We start from the raw sequence: 24,201 nt of genomic DNA, 5'->3' as shown, positions 1-24,201 counted from the left end.
ACCTTAATCAGTATAAGTCCTGGGAGTTAAACCTAAGAAAGGAAAGTTGTACTGAGAGACCTGATACTTTAGCTTCTGGATGCAGCCCAGACTGAAGGCAAAACTACTCCTGGGCTTCTGCATTATCTCAGCCGAAAAGTTCCTTTTTATTGCTCATGCTGATCCAAGCTAGGATTTTTGTTACTTGCACCTGACCGTGTCTTCACTGCTTAAATGTCTATGGCTATGGCTTAAATGGCTTAAATGGCTATGGCTATGGCTACGGGCTACCGTTAAGCCTAACAGTCCCAGGAGGATCTACCAAGCCATCCCTTTCTTCCCAACCACTGCCTGATTCCCTGAGTCAACATCAGATGGAAGCCGAAGCAGCTATTCTGTCTCCTCAACAGAACTGTAAATTAAGGGCATTCTAGGGGCTGACTTCTATAAAGGGAACTCACTATTTCTATAAAGTAGTGTTTCACCAACTATAATGTGCCTATGAGTCACTGGGAGTCTTGTTAAAATGCAAATTAGAAGTCAGCAATCTCAGGTGGCGTTTGGGGTTCTGGATTTCTAATGAGCTCCCAGGTGATGCTCAGGCTGCCAAAACAGGGACCACATTTTTGGTAGTGACGCCCTAAAGCAGTGTGGTCTACAAGCCTGGCTGCACAGCAGGATCACCACGGCAGCTGAAAACAAACAGCAAAACAAAACAAAAGCCCACTGACATGTGGGCTCCCCCAGGAGCCCTCCTTTAGTGGCGCCTGGACTATTAGGGACAAGAACCATTTCTCAGGAGTTCTCAAACTCTAGTGAGCCACAGACCTCACCTGAGGGGCTTTTAGAAACTCAGATTGCTGGATCCCACCCACAGACTTGATTCAGTTGGCCTGGAGTTAGGCCCAGAAACCGCATGTCTAACACGTTCCTTGGTGATACAGAAGCTCTGATCTGTCCACTTTGAGAAACCCTGAGCAAATGCTAGAGTTAATAATGCCTCCAACAGACCAAAATTTCCTCTAAGAGCAAATGCCTTTATTTGCCAGTTTTATTCTATCGGTGCTCTGGAACATCTATCAGGATACACTGGGGGTGCGTGCATGTGTGTGTGCGCGAAGTCGCTTCAGTCGTGTCCAACTCTGTATGATCTTATGGACTGTAGCCCGCCAGGCTCCTCTGTCCACGGGATTCTCCAGGCAAGAATCCTGGAGTGGGTTGCCATGCCCTGCACTGGGGGAGGGGAGAAGAACTCACATGTCCGCTTCCTAAATTTCTAAGACTAGTCTCTATGAAGGGTTAGTATTTTTCTAAGGACACACTTAACCCTGTTCTGACCAAAATAATAAACAGTAATAATGCTGAATTTTATTCTGGCTATTACAGACTCATCAGGTTTAAAAGCCTATGAATCATAGCAAACAGCTCACTTTAACAGCTTGCTCAGAATACTACTTCTTTCCAACTGTACTGTAGGACAGATCCATGTTGAATGGCAGTTTCTAAAGGGTCAGCATTTTAATGTTATCCTGCGGAGCCGTTTTTAAAAGCTTTGAGAACTCCAGAATTCTTAAACAAGGTTTTTTTCCCCCGGAGTCAATTAAAGATACCCCCTTTTATTCAAGGGATGGAAAACTGTGTTTTAGAGTTGAGCGAGGGCAAACATGCTCCCGAATTAGCTATCTGAACAAAGTAAACTATGAATAGAGTGGATAATGGGCTGCTGCTTTTTTACTTAAGCAAGAACTAAAGACAACTCGGATGTCTTATTCACAGGACAGCCTAAAGCATTCTCTCTTCCCGGCTCTAACCGGAAACATTCTAGTTCCATGGAATTAATTCAACTTGAACCAGGTCCAAAAAGCTGAAGTGCAGTTACAATAAGAGGGCCATCATTTAAGACACGTGTAGACGGCTTACACATGACCAGTACATTCACACAAGCCCTAGAATACATTTCCAATCAGTCAAACACACCATCTCTCTGCTCAAAGCCTGAACTCAGGCAAATCTAACAAGCTGACCAAACATGCTTTTCTGCAACCAGACCAAAAAGACAGGCACCCTTCATTCCACTGAGGAGAGTTTTCAAAAGGCGAGGGATATATTTCAAATTTTTAAAGACGTCCTCTGACAAATTTAATTTATACATGTATAATCTTTTGTCTAAAGAGTTCTCACACGTATCCTAATCTACCAACATAATTATCAGAAGAGTGTGAACCAGCAGAAAGAGATGTTGAAGAGCAGGGTAGAAAAGTTTTGAAAAGCCTGGGAGAGCATAAAAAGTAAAAGCTGTTCAGTGATATCTGACTCTTTGGAATTCTCCAGGCCAGAATACTGGAGTGGGTAACCTTTCCCTTCTCCAGGGGAATCCTCCCAACCCTGGGATCGAACCTAGGACTCCCACATTGCAGGTGGATTCTTTATCAGCTTAGCCACAAGGGAAGCCCTGGAAGGGTGTGAGTATTTCCCAATTGTATGCAGCTTAGGCTGTGCCCAGCAGCAGATCTGTCCTGGGAAGCCACTGCGCTCCACGTGGCTGGTCACATGCAGTGGACAGTGGGTTTAAGAGGACAAAATCTTGCGTGCCAGACTTCCTTCAAAACTGTTACTGTTGTTCAGTCGCTAAGTCATGTCCGACTCTTTGCAACCCCATGGACTGCAGCACACCAGGCTTCCCTGTCCTTCACCATCTCCCCGAGTTGGCTCAAACTCATGTCCACTGAGTCAGTGATGCTATCCAACCATCTCATCCTCTGTCGCTCCCTTCTCCTCTTGCCCTCAGTCTTTCCTAGGAGCTGGGCGAAGATCAAACAAGCATCCAGAACCGTAGTTTTCAAATCTTCTAGAAGTGAGAATCACCCGGGGAGCTTTCCCAGCTGGCTGGGGTTCTGGTTTAATTGGTCCTGAGTGGGGCCCAGGCACAGAAAGCTTTGAAAAGCTCCCTAGGTGAGTTTAATGTCCAGGAAAGACTGAGAATCACTGATTCTGAACTTGTTCTTCACAGAAGACTAGGAGCTGAAGAGGAAAGACACCTCTTCTTATCACCAAAACACAACAGCCACAAAAAAAAGAAAGAAAGAAAGAAAAAGTCAGCCTCTCCTTTTGTCTTTCCTATCTGGTCAGCAGCACCATCATTTTTCTCAGCCTCAGGTTTTAAAACCTCAAAAAAGGTTCTTTGATCAACATATCTTATTAGCCACCCATTTCAATGCACGTCAGCCAGAGACCAGCGCCAAGTCCACGCCAGGCCCTCTCCTAAGTGCTCATTAATCCTCACAGCATCTCGATGAACGGCCACTGTGACTCATCTCCTTTTCATAGATGAGAAAACTAAGTAACCTGCTGAAAGCCCTGCAGCCAGGTACCAACAGATCTGGCATTTAAAGAGTTTCTATTACCAGACTGAAGCTTGTGGAGAAAAGCTTTCAAGGTAAGATGCTGAATATTGGTAAAGAAATTAGGAAATGGGTGACCTAGACTATTAGCTCAACAATGCAAATGAAGGGTCTGACCCATCACTAATGGGGGCTGCACCCATCAGAGACTGCATTAAAAAGTGATTAAACCCTCACTGCTCTCTTGAAAGAGTATAGTATCAAACCAGGACTATCTAAAGGTAGAAAAATGGAGTATCTGACTTCTGCTCAGTCACCTAAAATACAGCCATGGCAAGTAATACCACCAATTATAGGCAATAAATGGGAAGTGCCGATCAGAGTTCTGAGCACAGAGGAGATCAGGGTAGTAATGTCTCATGCTGTTGTCTTTTAACAAAATTCATTTCTTCAAAATATCACCCTACAGACTTATTTTCTGAAAAACTAGGGCTCAAACGTATTTAAATTATTGCACTAAGATTTACAACATTAGTATTCAAGAGAAAAGATGTCAGAAGATAAACCTTCACCCAGCACTGGATAAAGCGCTTCTACTTGGGCACTCAGTTCCACAGACTCTTTTCCCTGAAGGCACTGACAGAATTTTAGTCTAAAAATCCAAAGAATGTTCTCCTCAACCTGCAACAGCAGTTTGCTACTCAAATAAAATGTGGTATTAATTCATGAGGATTTTGCTTCTAGTTTTGATTCTAATCTCCAAGAAGCTTTTATCTCTGCCTACGATCTTCCCAAGATTTACAAATCAATTTGATTTCAGTCCCTGATCTCTATGGGTCTTCTGGATCCCAGTGCTCTCTGCCCTCCTCCCCAAATGAGCCCAAAGGTTCACAGACAATAAAGGAGTTAGCAGGAGCACCTTTCTGGCTAGAAATTCAGAAACGATCTAAACATCACTTTAAATATTCATTTTGCACAAAAACACATGAACCACGTTGATGCAGCGTATAAAACAAATAATGTACGTTCTACTTGGAACCTCATTTATTCATCAAACATGGCCAGAAGTAAGTGTATTAAGTGCTAGTCATTAGTGTAGGGAATGAGGAAGAAGGCGCCAAATAGGAAATGTGTTATAGTAAGAAGAAAAACAGCAATAAATGAGATAGCCTGTGCCCAATTTATACATCTACACTAGCTAACTATGTGATCTTGGACAAGTCAATTCCAGCCCCCAAATCCACTGTTACATCCTGAAAAGGCAGAATCCGAAAAGAACACAATGAAAATCATCCCAACACTTTTATACCTCTTTCATTCATCGACTAAGACCTTTTGATCAACTCTTCAAACCTAATATAAGATCTAGGTCTAATCTTTAAGATTCCAAAGCTTACAGGGTGTGGAGAATTAAATTGGATGAAACGTAAGACTTCTTTCTCCCCTGATATAAATATCAATAGACTACTCAGGTTCTAAACAATTTCTTGCTCTTTGTGCCTTTTGTACATTTTAATATTCAGAAGTCTTTCCTTGCAGAGCAGATGGAGGAAAAGAAAGAAGCATCAAAACCCAGCGTCTAATTCTGGTTTTCCCTCTAAGACACGGTCCCACTTTAGGGAAGACTTTTTGTTTGCCTGGGAAAGCAGTGACTTCTCTGGAAAGCAGTGACTTCTCTTCTATAAGCGGTTCTTCTTACCCTTCTCAACTGTAGTTCTCAGGCAATTGTGATTGCTAGATATGCCAAAAGAGATTCAGACAAAAACAAAGTGATAGACAGTTTACAGAGAGTGCATATGTTAAATATGGGCCCAACCCATCTGTAATTGCCCTGAATAATCAAAAGATGGATAATAGTGGCTTGAAGGTAGGTATCATGTCATTTCTTTTTAACTCACGAGACAAGAGCTTTGCACCTGGTTGATATGCAGTAACATGAATTAACTTACCACAGCTTCCCCAGTGGTTCAGCAGTAAAGAATCCACCTACAACGTAGGAAACAGGGCAGAAGCCACAGATTCAATCTCTGGGTTGGGAAGATCCTGCAGAAGGAAATGGCAACCCACTCGAGTATTCTTGCCTCGAAAATCCCATGGACAGAGGAGCTTGGTGGGCTACAGTCCATGGGGTCACAGAGTCAAATGACTAAACAACAACAACAACTGCCTTACCAAATATAAATCTTCATCCAATAACTAATCAGGACAACTACAAAACCTAATCAACTCAAATACAATTAAAATACTCCCTTCAATATCTGCAAGCAATAAATGCTGGAGAGGGTGTGGAGAAAAGGGAACCCTCCTACACTGATGGTGGGAATGCAAACTAGTACAGCCACTATGGAGAACAGTGTGGAGATTCCTTAAAAAACTGCAAATAGAACTACCTTATGACCCAGCAATCCCACTGCTGGGCATACACACCGAGGAAACCAGAATTGAAAGAGACACATGTACCCCAATGTTCATCGCAGCACTGTTTATAATAGCCAGGACATGGAAACAACCTAGATGTCCATCAGCAGATGAATGGATAAGAAAGCTGTGGTACATATACACAATGGAGTATTACTCAGCTGTTAAAAAGAATTCATTTGAATCAGTTCTGATGAGATGGATGAAACTGGAGCCGATTATACAGAGTGACGTAAGCCAGAAAGAAAAACACCAATACAGTATACTAACACATATATATGGAATTTAGAAAGATGGCAATGACCACCCTGTATGCAAGACAGGAAAAAAGACACAGCTGTGTATAACGGACTTTTGGACTCAGAGGGAGAGGGAGAGGGTGGGATGATTTGGGAGAATGGCATTCTAACATGTATACTATCATGTAAGAATTGAATCGCCAGTCTATGTCTGACGCAGGATACAGCATGCTTGGGGCTGGTGCATGGGGATGACCCACAGAGATGTTACGGGGAGGGAGGTGGGAGGGGTGTTCATGTTTGGGAACACATGTAAGAATTAAAGATTTTTAAATTAAAAAAAAAATTAAAAATTAAAAAAAAATAAAAAATTTTTAAAAAAACTAAAAAAAAAAAAATAATAATAAAATAAAATACTCCCTTCAGTTCAGTTCAGTTCAGTCGCTCAGTTGTGTCTGACTCTTTGCGACCCCATGAATCGTAGCACGCCAGGCCTCCCTGTCCATCACCAACTCCCAGAGTTCACTCAGATTCATGTCCATCGAGTCAGTGATGCCATCCAGCCATCTCATCCTCTGTCGTCCCCTTCTCCTCCTACCCTCAATCTTTCCAGCATCAGGGTCTTTTCAAATGAGTCAGTTCTTCACAGCAGGTGGCCAAAGTATTGGAGTTTCAGCTTCAGCATCAGTCCTTCCAATGAATATTCAGGACTGATTTCCTCTAGGATGGACTGGTTGGATCTCCTTGCAGTCCAAGGGACTCTCAAGAGTCTTCTCCAACACCACAGTTCAAAAGCATCAGTTCTTCGGCGCTCAGCCTTCTTCACAGTCCAACTCTCACATCCATACATGACTAGTGGAAAAACAATAGCTTTGACTAGACGGACCTTTGTTGACAAAGTAATGTCTCTGCTTTACAATACGTTGTCTAGAATGGTCATAACTTTCCTTCCAAGGAGTAAGCATCTTTTGATTTCATGGCAAATAGATGGGGAAACTGTGGAAACAGTGGCTGACTTTATTTTTCTGGGCTCCAAAATCACTGCAGATGGTGACTGCAGCCATGAAATTAAAATTTAAAAAATACTCCCTACTCTTAGCTAAAGAGTTAGAGGTGAGACATAAATGAAGTTAAGATTTTAATTCGTTAGTGCACCTAACAGGTGAATCAGTGTTTACAATAGGATTCCAATGTTGACACCTTGAAGCATTTTACAGTTACAATCCCAGGTACTAGATCAGATATTTCAAGTCTTAACTAAATTTCCAACCTGTATGCAAGTCTATTTTGAGCTTCACCTCAATATAATCCAGGAAACGGATGATGCAGGAAATGAAAAAAAAACTGCCGCATCACACCCTGTTTCGTGAAAAACAAACTGGTCATAAATTGTGTGAAAATGTATGTCCCTTGGTGTCAAGGGTCAGAATGCAAGCGAGAAACAAGAAACATGCATACATATTGATGCATATATAATACATTCCAGAATCACAAAACTTAACACTGAAAGGAAAGAGAACCAAATGAGTTTAAAACATCTACTATGGGTTAGTTTTTTTGTTAGAAGTGTTCAGTCACTATAGAGGTGAGTCTTGAAAATTAACCCAAAGGCAAAATATTATAATTGCCGATTTTACACTGGAAAAAAAAAAAAAGAGCTCAGAAATGATAGCAACTGTGCCCCAAGGTCATATGGCTTTCAGGTGGTAATACCAGGAACCGAACCACAGTATACTTGATTCCAAAACCTGCAATATCATCCCCTGTGTTATCTTGATTAGGGTGGGCGCACAAGTGAAGCGTGGCAACACTAGGAATACAACTGCATGTGAGCTGGATCTATATATGTTATGACCCACACTTACTGCGATGTCACACACCTGTCATCCATGCAGGCAGACTGTTGCCTAACAACTCAGCAAACAGTGGTCCCTCTGGTTCCTAAACATGTCAAATGAATTGAGCCTTCAGCACAGATGTACCAAGCCTTCTACAGAAAGTCTTCACTTAACCAGATATTAGACCCTTACATTAACATTTTTGTAAACTGTTATCCGTGCTGCGATTCATGGGGTCACAAAGAGTCGGACACGACTGAGCAACTGAACTGAACTGAACTGAAACTTTTCTCAGATGCTCTTTTGCATTTGTTGAGATGATCATATCATTATCCCCCTTAAACTGTCAATGACTACACTGCTCTTCTGATGTTGATGCATTCCTTGGATAAACCCTACTTGAATTCATTATTATTCTTTCAGTAAGCTTCTGTACTCAATTTGATAACATTCTGTTTTAAATTTTGGCATCTATGATCACAATTGAAACTGGCCTAAACACTTGTTTTCCTGTGCTTACCTTATCTGCTTCTGACATTAATGCTAACCTCATGAAATGAGAAAGAACAGTCTTCTGTCATTCTCTAAGCTTTGGAATAATTATCTGTTCCTTGAAGGATCAGCAGAACTTGTTTGTAAAACCACCTAGATCTGGTGCCACTTTTTTAATACAATTTTTTGATTGAGACTCACGTTTTTTGTTCCGATTCACCTGAAATTGAGATTCAATTTTTTGCTGAGATTCACCTGAAACTGTAAGAATATAGAAACTTCTCTTGTACCCTTTACCCAATTTCCCCCAATGGTAACATTTTATAAAATTAAAGTAAACATCACAACAAGGATACTGACATTGATACAATCAACCATTCCTATTCAGATTTCCCCAGTTTTACCCGCATTCATTTGTGTTTATGTCTGTGTTCATTTAGTTCTATGCAATTTCATTATATGCATAGATTTGTGGATGCATAAATACACAGTATATACCCTGGAGAAGGAAATGGCAACCTACTCCAATATTCTTGCCTTGAGGATCCCATGGACAGAGGAGCCTGGCAGGCTACAGTCCGTGGGTCGCAGGAGTCGGATGCGGCTTCGCAACTAAGCCACGACTACCATCACATATGTGTATAGATATATACAGATTTATTCAAGATAATCAGGGTTCTACTGTACAGCTTTTTTATTGAAGTTGATTTACACAGTTGTCTATATACAGCTGTATATCAGATTTTTTCTATTATAAACATTTTCCAAGTTATAAACATTCTTCAAATCCATTTTTAATGGCTATATGATATTTAATGTATAACTCAGAATCTTTTGTTTAACCATTCCTCTAGTATTATACACTAAGGTTGTTTCTAGTTTTTTAACTATCATAAGTAAGGCTTCAATAAATACATTTACCCAGCTACAATTATTTCCTTTGGAGAGAGTTGTAGAGATGAAATTACTGCAGAAACTTATCATGGGCCAGAAATAATCAATGACACATTCTCTCATATTGCCCACATTTACAGAAAAGGCTGAGCACAGGCATACTTCATTTCATGGTGCTTCAAAGATACCGCATTTTTTAGAAATTAAGGGTTTGAGGCAACCCTGCATCTCACAAGTCTGTCTGTGCCATTTTCCAACCAGCATTTGCTCACTTTGTGGCTTTGTTTCACATTTTGAAAACTTTTTCATTATTACTGTATTTGTTATGGTGATCAGTGATCTTTGATGTTACTATTGTAATTGTTTGGGGGATGAATTTTGCCCATTTAAGACAACAAACTTAACAAATGCTGTATGTATTCTAACCACTCCACCGGCCAGCCGTTCCCTGTCTCTCTCCCTCTCCTTTGGCCTCCGTGCTCCCTGAGACACATGATATTGAAGTTGGGCCAATTAGTCACCCTACAGTGGCCTCTACATGTTCAAGTAAAAGGAAGAGTCTCTCAGTTTAAATCAAAAGCTAGACATGAGTAAGCTTAGTGAGGAAGGCACGTCTAGAGCTGAGAGAAGCCAAAAGCCAGGCCTTTTGTGCCCAACAGTTGCAGTTACGAATGCAAAGGAAAAGTTCTTGAAGGAAATGGAAGTGCTACTCAGGTGAACACACAAATCTGAACAAAGTAAAACAGCCTCATCACTGATATAGAAAAAGTTTAATGATCAAACCAGACATAACATTCCCTTAAGCCAAAGCTTAATCCAGAGCGAGGCCCTGACTCTCTTCAATTCTGCAAAGATTGAGAGAAGTGAGGAAGCCGTGGAAGAAAAGGTTGTGGCTAGCAGAGGTTGGTTCTTAAGGTTTAAGGAAAGAAACCATCTCTGTAACATGAAAGTACAAGGTGAGAAGCAAGTGCTGATGTAGAAGCTCCAGCAAGCCATTCAGAATATCTAGCTAAGATAATTCATGAGAGTGGCGACACTAAACAGATTTTCAGTGTAGATGAAACAGCCTTCTATTGGAAGAGGATGTCATCTAGGACTTTCATAGCTACAGAGGAGAAGTCAATGCCTGACTTCCAAGTTCAAAGGACTCTCTTGGTAGGGGCTAATAAAGCTTGTGACTTGAAGTTGAAGCCAGTGTTCATTTATCATTCCAAAAATCCTAGGACCTTTCAGAATTATGCTAAATTTACTCCACCTGTGCTCTGTCAAAGGAACAACAAAGCCTGGATGACAGCACCTCTGTTTACAACATGGTTTACTTAATATCTTAAGCCCACTGTTGAGACGTACTGCTCAGAAAAAAAAAAAAAATTCCTTTCAAAACGTTACTGTTCACTAACAATCCACCTGGTGATTGCTGAGAGAAGAGATGAAGGCTGTTTTCCTGTCTGCAAACACAACATTCATTTTGCAGCTCATGGATCATTTCAACTTTTACTATTTAAGAAATACGTTTCGTAAGGCTATCAATAGTGATTCTTCTAACGTATCTGGGCAAAGTAAACTGAAAACCTTCTGGAAAGGATTAACCATTCTAGATGCCATTAAGAACATCTGTGATTCATGGGAAGAATTAAAATATAAACAGTCACAGGCATTTGGAAGAAACTGACTCCAACCCTTGGAGGGGATGACTTTGAGGGGTTCAAGACTTCAGTGGAGGAAGTAACTGCAGATGGGATGAAAATAGCAAGAAAACTAGAATTAGAAGCACAGCCTGATAATGTGAACAAACTGCTGCAATCTCATGATAAAACTTCAATGGATGAGGAGTTGCTTCTCACGGATAAGCAAAGAAAGTGGTTTCTTGAGATGGAATCTACTGAAGACGCTATGAATAGCTTCATAGACCTTTTTGATCTTTCAAAGAGCTTTCTGAAATGAAAACAAAAGATTAGGATATGACATAAACTAAGTTGATAAAGCAGCATCAAAGTATGAGAGGACTGACTCCAGTTTTGAAAGAACTGCTACTGTGAGTAAAATTATCACACAGCACCAAATTCTACACAGAAATCGTGGGAGGAAGAGTTCATCTACGTGGCAGACTTGACTGTTGTCTAATTTAAGAAACTGCCACAGCCACCCCAGCCCTTGGTAACCACCACCCTGATCAGTCAGCAGCCCCGTCAACATCAAGGCAAGACCCTCCACCGGCAAAAAGATTAGAGTTTGCTGAAGCCTTAGATGATGGTCAGCATTTTTAGCAGTATTTTTGATTGAGATAACGTACATTTATTTTTTTAACATAACAGAATACAGTATAGTATAAACATACTTTTATATGCGCTGGGAAACCAAAGAATTCATGTGGTTTGCTTTATTGTGATATTTGCTTTATTGCAATACTTGCTTTATTGCGGTGGCCTAGAACCTAACCCACAGTATCTCGAGTATATCAATACAAAAATGTCCCCAATATCTCAGGGTAGAGCTAGGCCTCCCCAAGTCAGAGAAAGAACCCAGCTATGAAAAACCGTTCTATCATGCCTATTCTGGGCTGCTCTCTGGACTTGAACTTATCAGATGAGCCCATATAGTATGTCAAATCCCCACACTTTAGAAGCGGAAAACCAGGAATTAGAATACTAGTGACTAACCCACTCCAGTGTTCTTGCCTGGAGAATCCCAGGGACAGGGGAGCCTGGTAGGCTGCTGTCTATGGGGTTGCACAGAGTCGAACACGACTGAAGCGACTTAGCAGCAGCAGCAACATGTGACATAGAGTGTAGATACGCTACTGTGCTTAAAGTTCCAATGTATTCTGTCTTACATAGTCCTAAAACCCTATTTTAGGATATTCCACTTTACGGATAGGGAAGCTAAGCACAGAGAGGTTAAGAAACCTGCCCAAGGTGACACAGTAAGTGGATTCTAACCCAGGCACGTCTTATCTCCAATGCGCAGGCTCTGAGCCACTCTACCATCTGCTCATTGAGTCTTGTCTTCACAGCACTGACGCTGGGCTCCAGTGCTATAGAAAGAACTCATAGGGAAGGCAGTTAAAGGCCCATCTCTGCAAATGAAGGTCAAGGCCAGAAACCAAAAGAGTAGCCTGAGATCCCTGCAGTGGTTTATGCTTCAAAAAGCCCTCCAAATTGCATCAACAAGTCATGCTGTCTTCCCTCTAGAATGAAAGTGAGTTCTATCACATTAACTGCTCTTGAGGCTATAATACACTGGCTTATATGAGAACATACATGGGAAAACACTAAACATTAGATCCTGAATATTTAGAGTGATGTATATAATCCCAGTACATGATGAATACCTAGCTCAAGTTAACTGATTACCACCAGCTAGTAGAAATGACTTGCTTTTCTGTAACATGAGTAAGTTCCTTGCTCCAGTAATAGAATAGTAAATATTTGGCAGGAGCTTAATAATCACTTATTGATTAGGTTAATCTTAACATTGTTCCAATTATACCCTGAAGCACATAGAAAAAGATAAATATAAAAGAAAGTTCTTCTAGCTCACCTCATCATTTTATAGATGGGAAAGCTGAAGTCCCACAGGGATTATGATTGCTAATTACGGGTGTGCACAACATCACCTTTGCCTTCAACATTATACGTTTACTTTTATTGCCTTTATACTTAACAATAAATTGTACAAAAATACAATTTTTAACTTACTCTTTTTTGATAAGAACTTTTAAAAAATAATTTTCCTTTCACTGGGTATCTTGTTCTATGTGTCATTCTTACCATGAGACTAAACTCTATTAATTGTCCATTCTCCTTAAACATCTGTACTATTCATATTTAACATGCCTGTATAATCATAAGAAAAGACAATAAACATCAAAATGCTTTATAAAGGACACAACTGCATCTTTGTGACATTTCTCACAGAACAGATTCAACAGCAGAGGAGAGAAATGTGAAAACATATCTCATTTTTAATAACATTTTTCTATAGCTTGGAGTCTAAGACCATGCCCTGGCTCGCATAGCACTGACAGGTATACCAGTTGGCCTCACTCTGCTGATTCAAATGGAGAATTTCCCAGTGGCTTTAAGGCCTTCCCCCAGTCTCATCAACTCTTTAAGACACCAGAGGAAAAACAGACATACACCATCTATTTCAAGAATCCTTTCTTACTCAGAGCCAATCACCCCTCTAGGCAATCACCCCAGAAATTCTTCCATGCATTTCTACTCTTAAAGAATCAAAATGCCTCCTATCTCTACTCACAGCTCCCCAACATGCCTCACCGCCCATGCCATCTCATTCTAGATGCCCAGGGGCACTCAAGCGTATGATGCCACTGTAACTCTCTCTTTCTGACCTGCTAGAAACTTGATCCAACTGAAGGATACCGACACAGACACGGAAGGAAGTGGGAATATACACGGATGGGAAGCCCTGGACTCGTTTATTCTTCACACCAACACTACAATGTTGATGAAACTGGAGGTCGAGAGAGTCAAAACTTGCAGCAAACTAGCCCAGGTCCTCCTCTGGGGCTGGGGGATTCAGTTGATTCCAGACCACACCGTCTTCAGGGGCCACAGCAAAGCTGAGCGTCAGCAGGTCTAACAGACTCCAACTTCCCAGGCCATGGGCACCTGCGCTTAAATATGGAGCATCAACAGGCGTTTACTGCAGGGGTCAAAGTTATGGCAACAAGGGCCCTCTCCTCAGATGGGGCCAATCTCCATGCCCCCAGAGGGCTCAGGGGCTTCAAGAACATCAAATATGGCTCTCTCATTTCATAGCCAAGAAAACAGAGCCCAAGAAAGAAAAAGAAAAATACTATTATTTTCTGTACCTTAGGTACCATTCCCATGTTCCCTCATTTTACCCTCACAACAGTCCTGTTATAAAGGCATTCTCAAGTGCAATTTATATGCACACATATGTATTTTTTTTTAAGTGACTCAAATATTTAGTATCTTGTTCAAGTCCTAACAGGAAGTAAGCAGCCAAGTACCAACATCTCCCCATCCCAAATCCTTTGTCTCTATCTTGGCCCTCAGGGTCACAGGTTCTTACCTGGGGGGGAGCTTCAGGACTAATACAAAATAGCTTGTAAGAAGGGGTAAAGTGTATGACCGGACCTGTGGTTACCAACTTACTTTATTAGCATCACCTGAGATGCTTCATAAAAACACAGATTACCCACCCCCTTTTAGGCTTCTGATTGTTACAAGGCCCTGAAATCTTTATTTTTTAAATACTTTCAGTGATTTGGATTGTCAGTCTGCCTTACAGAAAGAGAAAAAAATATGGCTAGATCAATCATCAAAGGCTCCCTGGGAGCGTGGGATATGAATCAACAGAATTCAAAAGGAGAAACACTGAAGAGGTGGCAATGTCCAGGGCGCATTCATGAAAGCAAGGCCAGTGGGCGAGGGTGGAGAGGCGTGATGGAGAGGGGTGGGCCGGGGTGGTGGCTAGCTGTGCCGTGCGCTCTGCTAACTGGTTTCAGTTGCATCCGACTCTTTGCGACCCTATGGACTGTAGCCCACCAGGCTCTTCTGTCCATGGGACTTTCCAGGCATGAATACTACAGTGGGCTGCCATGCCCTCCTCCAGCGGATCTTTCCAACCCAGGGATCGAACCAGGTCTCTTATGTCTCCTGCACTCGCAGGCAGGTTCTTTACCCCCAGTGCCACCTGGAAAGGCAGAGGTACTTAGACGCCACACCAGGGCGACAAAGGAAACACAAAGTGGCACAGGATAAATCAAAGAGCAGGTGTTGTTTGACTTATCCTGTAAACAAATCCAACAGGATAAATGTTTGGGCCAGGAAGGGCGCTGACATGGCTGCTAACATGGGAAACATGCTGGCTTGCTCAGTTGCTAAATCGTGTCTGACTCTTTGCGACCCCACAGGCTGTAGCCTGCCAGGCTCCTCTGTCCATGGGATTCCCCAGGCAAGAATACTGGAGTGGGCTGCCATTTCCTCCTCCAGGGGATCTTCCTGACCCAGGGATTGAACTGGAGTCTCTTGCACTGGCAAGTGGATTCTTTACCACTGAGCCACCAGGTCAGCTTTACATGTTGGCAAGGCCTCCCCCCCCCGCCCCCGGCCTTTTTTTTTTTTTTTTTTTTTTTTTCAAGAAAAACATGAAAAGGAATGCTACCTGGATCACCAACATATGAGCTCCAAGAAGACAGAGGGGCTGCCTGGTTTCCTCACGCCTTTACGCCAAACACTTAGTAGATGCTGAATAAATATCATGGAATGAACAACATGTCAGTGCATTCAGTGGTCAACTGGTCACAAAATCAACAACTATGAACACATCAGGGACCTGACTTCAAGATTCAAATCTAAAAGTCTAGAATTAAGATGAGGGTACTGGCAGAGGCGACTAAAAAAGAGTAGCTTGTTTTCTGCAAAAACAAGTCAGTTCTTCTTCATTACTTCCTGCTTTTCTCTAAAACCTTATTTGGCTTCTGGTGCATGAAAGAATCAGGTGGTTTTGAAATACATGAATGTACCTTCAACAGCGGCATGAACAGCAGGTCTTCTGTCTTACGAAGAAGAAAACAATGGGCAAGATCTTCTGGTTTGAGTTTTGGCAATGCAGGAGAGACAATCTCGTGAGAATCTAATCTCAGATGACATTCCTCTTGTGACCCAAGATTCTTGCCAGCAGACAGCCCGATAGCACAGTGACTTAACCGGACTCCCTATAAACCTTAATGACAGAGCTGGCCAGGCTCTGTGTGGTTGGGTCAGCCTTGGGCTTTGCCAACTTGAGTAGACTCCTGGCCCCTTAAGTTGGCCAGTGAGGTCACTGGGGGGCTTCTGGAGACTTGAGGACTAGTTCTGCCCAGGAAAAAAAAAAAAGATGATCTTTTGAAATCTTTTTCAAACTAGTGATTATTCAAGATGCCACGTGTGTAATCATGTTACACAGTCCCTCAAATGGCAAGCACCATCAAAATTACATGTTCCAGGTCCCAAAAGCAGGAGTTGGAAGGTGTACTCAGATTCCTCTGGACACCCATTCTTCCACAGACCTGATCTTAATAAGATCTTTCCTTCCTAAGAGACATCTACCTACTGCTAAAATCCAACTAACAGAGAAAGAGCCCTTGTTCCTCTAAGATTCCCTAGCAAGTATAATTAGCTACATTACTAGAGCAGCCAAAATTTATTTTTTTTCAAGGAACTGCAAAAGGTTATATGGTTCCAATTTAATTTTTCCTTCAAATGCAAACTTTCCAATGCCTGCCTTTCATAATACATGAGAGGTAATGCATGGGTCCAAATGATTTGACAGTTTCTTTTAATTTACACACATCTAAGCATGGGTATAAAATTCCACTAGTTCAAAACACTTCCTTTTCTTAAACATATCTCCAGTTCACATTACGTGTTTATAGCAATCTGCAATGTATTATTTCTAAAGATAAACAATCATGTAAAAAATTGATAGAAAAACAGCAGCATATCACTGCTGCCACACTCCGTCAGTCTTTCCCCTCGCTTGGTCAGTGGGAAGTATAAATGCACGGCCATGACCAGGCTCTCCCTGCTGTCTCCAGCATGCAGAAACCAAGGGCCACTGGTTCCCTTCCACAGACAGATAGCCTTGAGCCTTAGTTGCTGAGAATCTCCTTTTCTTTTCCCCCTTGAACTTGGTATAAAACTCAAGAATGCACTGCGGACACTTTTCCTTCCAAAAAAAAGAGAGGCTCTGAGTCCAGATGATCACTATTTCTGACTCCCTGGAAAACAGTTGCAGTTTTCCCATTAAAATGAAAAGTACTGGAAATAATGTACTAGAATGGCTAAAATGTTGAAAAATGAAGTCTTTCATTTATGCGGCTATACTTGAAACAAATAGAGACTGAAAAGTAATTTAAATGAACTACTGGCCTTTCTGGGCCTTGAAACAGATGCTTTTGAGAAAAATTGCCTCCCTCACAGACTCTCTGCTACAGTCTTCGTTCATGCTACAGTTGACATTTTAAAAATCTCTAATCACCCTTTTGAATGATATTCCAATTCCTGAAAATGGTATCTACCACGGTGAAACACCTCATTTGGAAAGCATCCAATTCTGGCTGGAAATGAGAAATACTAGAACCCCAAAGAGTTGGGGCAGGGAGGAGGGTGTCACGGGAGAAGACAGGTATCCTTCAGCCAAAAAGCTTCCTTATGAATCACTGTTGGATTTAAGAAAAAACCCAGGGAGATATTCTTCCTGTAGAATCCTCAAATAGTAACACTTTCTAGCAAATCTCCAAACAGGACTCAGCAAAAAGGGACCTCCTTAGCCCAGCACAGCTTTTTACGCAGGCTTCGCTAGAAAACCTTTAGATAGAGTTCTCCCTTTGCCCTGTTTTGCAACAAGATGAACAATAATGATTTTCTGAAAGAAACAGAGAATCTGTGCAAAGAGCCAAAGTTCATAACTGGCTGGGAGATTACCAATCCCAACGGATAAAAACGATCGTATGTCAGAGAAATGCCGTTAAAGCTCGGAGCTCTACAGCCAGCCGGAGCACCCAAATGTGTTCAGTCTACGCTCTCCAATCTCCGCGTAACCTTTGGCGACCTGCTAGCACACCCAGAGCCCCTCCGCACTGATGATAAATGTCACATCGGCTGCTCGGTGCCAAAGAGGTTTCCCAATCCTAAATCGTATCAATTTAAAAGGAAAAAAAAAAAGGAGGGGGCCGGGAGAGAAGGGAAGAATAACACGCCAAAGGCGAGGGGGGGAAAAAAACCTTACAAAACCACCCCTAAAGATGACATGATTTGTCTTGGAAGGGACGGTCCGATTTATTAGAAATGGACACGTTGATAAGTAGCCAAGGGAGGAGGTATGGGGAACGAGAGGGGGGTAGAAACAGCTGTCCTCCCTACCCGAGGCCCCGGACCGCGCTGAGGCTGCAGACGGGCTCGCGGGTGTTTCGGGGTTCCACCCAGCCGGACAAAGCTCGAGGCGCCCAGGTAGGGGCCGCCAGGCACAAGGGCAAGCCCAGGAGGCATTTCCCTGTAGAGGGCGCTCACTGGGCGTCGTAGGGAAACAAGCTCCAACCCTCGAGCCAGAGGAGGGGAAATCCAGTTCCCACCACCAAGGCCGGGGAGGGAGGCTGGGTTGCCCGCAGCCGGAGCCGGAGAAGAGACTCCCCCGGGCCTGGGGGCACCCCGGCCGGGGTCCGCGAGAGCGAGCGCGTCAGGCTGGAAGCTTCAGGCTGCGAGCGGCCAGGCGGCCCGAGGCCGAGTGCAGTGCCATCCGCACCCCCGTCTCGCCCAGCTGCCGCGCTCGAACGCGATCCATACAGAGATGCCCTCCCGCCCCTGATGGCCCGCGAGCCCCCTGGACCCTCAAGTAGGACGGGTCGGCAGAAATGGGAGTCCAGGGTCCGCACCCCGGCATTTTCGGGTGCATTTTCCACGCACTCCCCCCGCGCCCCCAGCAGGACCCAGGACTGCGCGCCTCCGCGGGTCGCGGAACCCCGTAGTGTCTGCTCCCTCACCCCAGCCACTGGGAACATCAAACAAAAGAACTTTTTTGCAAACTTTCCTCTCCGGACACTTCGCGGGTTTCTTAAAAAGCTTAGCCCCATCTTCCCAGAACCTGCATTCAATCCAGTAGGGAAGCTGGCGCGGGAGGCGGGGGGCGGCGCGGGGGGAGGGTGCACGGAGGAAGGGACCCCCAAAGTTTCCAGGCCGTCCCCGAGTCTCGGGGAGCGCGCGGGGGGGACCAGTTCCCTCGAAGCCCTATGCACGCTTCCTCTCTCCCGTCCCCCTTCCCCATCGGTCCTTCTCGGCGACGCAGCAAGACCCTCGGGAGGGTGAATAAGTTGGGAACGTCTTCAGCGGCCTCCGCGGTTCGACAAAACGGCAATACCTTCGCTCTCATCCCGGGGGACCTCGGGGTAACTTCAGCGAGAGGCGCTTTTCTGCGGAAAGGGAAAGGGGAGAAGGCGTGGAGCGCATTTATCCCTTAGATCCCCGGGGGATCCCCAGCTATACGTCTGGCAACGGGGGACTGGGTGGGGGGGGGGCATCCCCCAGGGGGCGCACCCCGATTCTCCGCGGGGTCTGCGGACTCGGCTCGGCCTCCGCACCCTAAACGGCGCGCGACCCCCGCCCGGCCCAACTCACCGACTCGGCGGACACGCAGGCCACCAAGACCCAGGTGAGCAGGATCCAAGCGCGCCGCATATTCCTCCGGGACCGGTGGCTCCCAGCTGCCCGCTTGCAACGAGGGAGAACACGAAGCTTCTCGCCCAGCGCCCGGCGCTGCTCGCGCAGAAAGATCAGGAGCAGAGCTGCCGCAGCGACCGCGGTTCGGGGGGCTCGACGGGACTCGGGGGGCTCGGGGCTCCGGAGCGCCCGCTTCCTCCGGCTGCGCCCCGGGACCGCGGCGCCTTCTCACTTGTTGGCTCCTTCACTCCCGAGGCCGGATTGTGGCTCCGGGCGGGGGAGGCGGCTCGGAGGCTCTTGTTGCTCTGCTGTGGTTTTACTCCTCCGCGGACTCCTTCCCTGTGTCGCTGCTCCGTTTCTGATTTTTTTGAGGAATAAATTAGATGGCTTGGAATGTAGCTGCAGCTGAAGTTTGGGGGCAGAGCGGCGGGGGCGCGCGATCCGCGCGGCTGGAGCTCCCGGAGTATCTGGAGAGTAGCGCGTCTGAGCCGGGCTAGTGGCTCAGCCGCGGCGCCCCTCCTCCGCCTCCTCCTCCTCCCGCGCCGCCGCCTCCCTCCCCGGGTCCTCCTCCTCCTCCACCCCCCACTCCCTTCCTCCTCCCGCTCCCTCCCTCTTCCCTCCCCAGCCGGCTTCTCCGGACTCCTCCGGGCCGCCCGAGGAGAGGAGGCGGCAGTGTGACTCCCAGCGAAACCCGGGAGAAATTCCTCCAGGATTACGCCCGGATTGGCAGCTCCGGGGACCAGTGGCCACAGGCGGCTCCGCGCCGCGGCTGCGCTGGGTCCGCTCGTCCTCAGTCCATGCTCCAGCGCTCTGCTACGCCTTCGTTCTCTGGCTTCTTTCTCCCCTAGTCTCTCCCTCCTTTTCCTCTCTCCTCCGTACTCCTTCTTGTCTATTTCCTTTTCACTTGCACTTTTCTGGAAGAAAGATCGGTGAAAAACGAGATATGTATTTATTAATAGCTTTTCTGCCTGCGACAGTTGGACTAGCGGTAAGAAACTGCTCGGGGTGGGGGGCGGGAAGCCACGAAGTTTACAGATGCGTGCAAGCAGTATGAAGTGTTTCTAAGTCTCCAGTTCATGAAAATTGTATTTAAAAGAGAAGACAGTCAATATAGTAAACGTATATTGAGTATTTCCCACTCTCCCTAACCACCCTCCCCCAAAAAAGGAAGTGGAGGAATACTCCCATAAATTAAAAATGCAACACTTTCAAAGCTTGTAATTTCAACTAAAGACTTAAGTACCATTTTGCCTCACACAGTTTAAGCCCCTGAGGTATTTTATAGGCTCCATTTCAGCACAGAAATAGGAAGCTACAAATAGGGCAATTTGATGAGAATTGGATGGAGACCTTGAATAATTACCGATTTAAGAGAACTTTAAAGAAAAGAGGGATAAAGTAATTTCTAGTTTGCAAAAATTAGTATTATTTCCTGGATGGAAGTAATCGATCTGAAACATTTTGTTGTGAAGTCTTTTTTTCAATTCCGGGTCTATAGTACAACATGGCAAACTGCATAGTTCTTTCCTATTTCTAGCATTATTTTTCCCTCTGACTTCTGAAGTGAATGAATTATGGAGCCATTCTGCTCCTAGAATGCCTGCTCTAGGAAACCAGGGAACTTTCTATCTTGTTCACCACTGTATTCTCATTCCTGCTTCATAAAAGACACAATAGATATTTCTTGGATAAACTTTGATCTAAAACTGCAAAAGTATCTGCCTGCCTACACTGCAGGAGACACAAGAAATGCGTGTTCCATCCCTGGGTGGGGAGGATCCCTTGGAAGAGGAAATGGAAACCCACTCCAGTTTTCTTGCCTGAAACATCCCATGGACCCAGGAGCCTGGGGGGCTACAGCCCAAAGGGTCACAAAGAGTCAGACACACCTGAGCATGCACAGATACTAGACTGTGAAAACTTTTGAACTTGGAATAAATTAGACTCATGCTCTAAGTGAGAATTACAATGTCTTAGTAACATTTCATGGAAGAAGTCTCAGAGAAAGAAATTTAGAGAACCGAAGGAAACATTAAAAGAACTGAGTCTGAGAGGTCCACTTCTTTGGTTTAAAAGTCCCAACTACCAGGCTCCCAACAGGCAAATCTAAGGTGTTGGCAGCCAAGAGGTAGTTTGGAAAAATGGAAGAGTGGACAGAACAGAAAAATATCAGGAGACTGGGAGCTGTAACTTCCACAGAAACTGAGCTGGTACCTGGCGGATCGATGTGGGACTGGGTCTTGCTTGGTTTTGGGGAGAATGAACTGTGACGGTGTTTTAAGGTGGATTCTCTGTGGTTTGAACACAGCTGAATGTGGCCATTCCTACTTCTGCCGGGCTGCCAGTCCAAGGGCGACTGTCATCCTGTAACCTGGATGAAAGTATTCTTTGCTCCCCTCACCAATACCCCGTATCCCATCCCCTCCTGCCCCCACTCCCACCACCCCCCACAGAAAAGGGTCTGGCTAAACATGCAGAGTCAGCAGCTTCCAAGTAGGGAGACTCAAACCCCAGTCTCTGGGTTTCAGAACCTGTGGGTTCCATAGGATTCATCCACGGGTTGAAGAATTTCTTGAGATGGAGAGCTTCTAAAACGAGTTTCCAAAGGACAATGAACAATGTAAGAGAAACGTCATCTCTATTCCCAAAAGAGACCCAGACTGCTCTCCAGGCTTTGGGCAAGGCCACTCCTCCCATCTCCCCAACAGTTAAGAACCCATCAAATAAACTAGAATTTTAGTGAAAGAGGAAAAAGCGCTTCTCGACTGGCTGTCACAGCTACTGATGTTTATTGGGTCATCCACCTAATGAGCATGGAGACTGCTCTCTGTTTCAGCTTAGGCAGACTGGTAAAAATGAATTAGCAGATGCATCTGTGAAAGGAATGCATCTATGCAACTGATGACATACCCCAGATCTCTTGGCATTTTTGAGACTCTCAGTGACTTGGTATTTTTTTTAATAAATCATCTGTAGGAGAATTTATGTAATAAGGAGATGGTACTGTTTTACAGTTTTCCAGTAGTCATGTATGGATGTGAGAGTTGGACCATAAAGAAGGCTGAACACCAAAGAACTGAGGCCTTCAAATTGTGGTGCTGGAGAAGACTCTTGAGAGTCCCTTGGACTGCAAGGAGATCAAACCAGTCAATCCTAAAGGAAGTCAACCCTGAACATTCATTGGAAGGACTGATGCTGAAGCTCCAATACTTTGGCTACCTGATGAGCCAGCTCATTGGAAAAGACCCTGAGGCTGGGAAAGATTGAGGGCAAAAGGAGAAGGGGACAGCAGAAGATGAGATGGTTGGATGGCATCACCGACACAATGGACATGAATCTGAGCAAACTCCAGGAGATAGTGCAGGACAGGGAAGCCTGGCATGCTGTAGTCCATGGAGTTGCAAAGAGTCGGACACAACGTAGTGACTGAACGACAGCAACTATTTTGAGAGTCACATAATATCAGGTACATGATAACAAATATTTAAGACTTGGTGCTTAAGTGCATGAACAGGTGTGGCCGAAAGGATAATCTGACCGTGGGAAAATCACAGACTGTGAAAGCACTTACATAAGAGCTGGCTACAAAAAAATTTACCCTGCTGAGTGGGAGCAGGGTTGTCCCCAATGTTAGACACATGTCTAAACTTGAAAATGGTGAAGACCTGTGTCTTCGTTTATTTGAGCTGCTTTAAGAAAAATGTCATAGGCTAGGAGGCTTATAAACAACAAAAATTTATTTCTCACACTTGGAGGCTGGAAGTCCAAGATCAAGGCGCTGGCAGCTGCAGTGTCTGGTGAGAAGAGACTTCCTGGTTTAGAGACAGTTGTCTTTTCACTGCGTCCTCATGTAGTAGCAGAGGTGCGAGATTCTCTGGAGCCTCTTGTAAGGGTGCAAGTCCTATCCATGCGAGCTATGCTCTCATTACCCAAGCACCTCCCCCAAAGCCGCACCACCTAGTACCATCACCTTGGAGATAAGGATTTCTTGGAAAGTGAAATTTGCTCAGTCCAACTCTTTGCAACGCCATGGACTGTAGCTTCCAGGTTTCTCTGTCCATGGAATTTTCCAGGCAAGAATACTGGAGTGGCTAGCCATTCCCTTCTCCATGGGATTTTCCCAACCCGGGAATTGAACATAGGTCTCCTGCATTGCAGGCAAATTCTTTGCCATCTGAGCTGTCAGGGAAGCACACGTGGTGGGACACGATCACTCAATCTATGAGTTTGACTATCACTACGGATAGTCACCTATCTGTGCTTTTACCTATTTGAAATATTTTTAAACTGATAACGGACTAAAATTCAGTAGAATTTGGTGCACTGTATCAAATACAGTTATGTGTAGCTTGCGACTAGAGCCAGAGGCTCCTCTCTAACCTATGTTTTCAAGTCCTTATTTCAGGACTGTGCTTTGAGGGGCACAGCAAATACAATAGCAAAACCAATCACTTTTCAAATAGCTTCACTGATTGCTAAAAATAAATGCCCTTTATCAAGAATCTCGAAAGAAAATATAACAAAAAAAAAACAGAATGCAGAGACTAAGGCTCAGAATCATAAAAAATAAAAATGAGAACCTATTTTGTATCTACGTATCTATCCTATGATAACTGTGGACTAGCAGGTGTTATGTTCCGGGGGAACTGTCAGAGCAAGAAACTGCAGAGGAAAAAAAAAATGCTACCTGGTGGTTCTTCCACTCAGCATCCCCTGGAATGTTCCCAAGGCTCTGGGTTAGAAATACATTTAGTAGCATCAGCCCTGACTAAATTCACCCAGAAGAGAATAGAACCTGAGACTATGACGAAAT

The 24,201-nt window shown here is 44.3% G+C and overlaps 1 protein-coding gene and 1 long non-coding RNA gene across 2 annotated transcripts in view; both read right to left on the bottom strand.

The window, feature by feature from the left end:
• SDC2 (syndecan 2) overlaps positions 1-20,038 on the bottom strand; it is a 123,364-nt gene extending 103,326 nt beyond the window's left edge. Inside the window, exon 1 of the mRNA XM_018058255.1 lies at positions 19,347-20,038. Within this exon, the coding sequence (XP_017913744.1) occupies positions 19,347-19,406 (60 nt within the window). The 5' untranslated portion in view covers positions 19,407-20,038. The remainder of the gene's footprint in view (positions 1-19,346) is intronic.
• On the bottom strand, positions 10,577-19,082 carry LOC108637514. The gene is made up of 2 exons (XR_001919123.1): positions 15,358-19,082; positions 10,577-13,840 (listed from the first exon to the last, which is right to left on the bottom strand). It is a non-coding gene; the product is annotated as an uncharacterized LOC108637514 (long non-coding RNA).

Source organism: Capra hircus, chromosome 14 (genome assembly GCF_001704415.2).
Source record: "Capra hircus breed San Clemente chromosome 14, ASM170441v1, whole genome shotgun sequence".
Classification (NCBI taxonomy): Eukaryota; Metazoa; Chordata; class Mammalia; order Artiodactyla; family Bovidae; genus Capra; species Capra hircus.
This window is presented reverse-complemented; position numbering and strand designations above follow the sequence as displayed.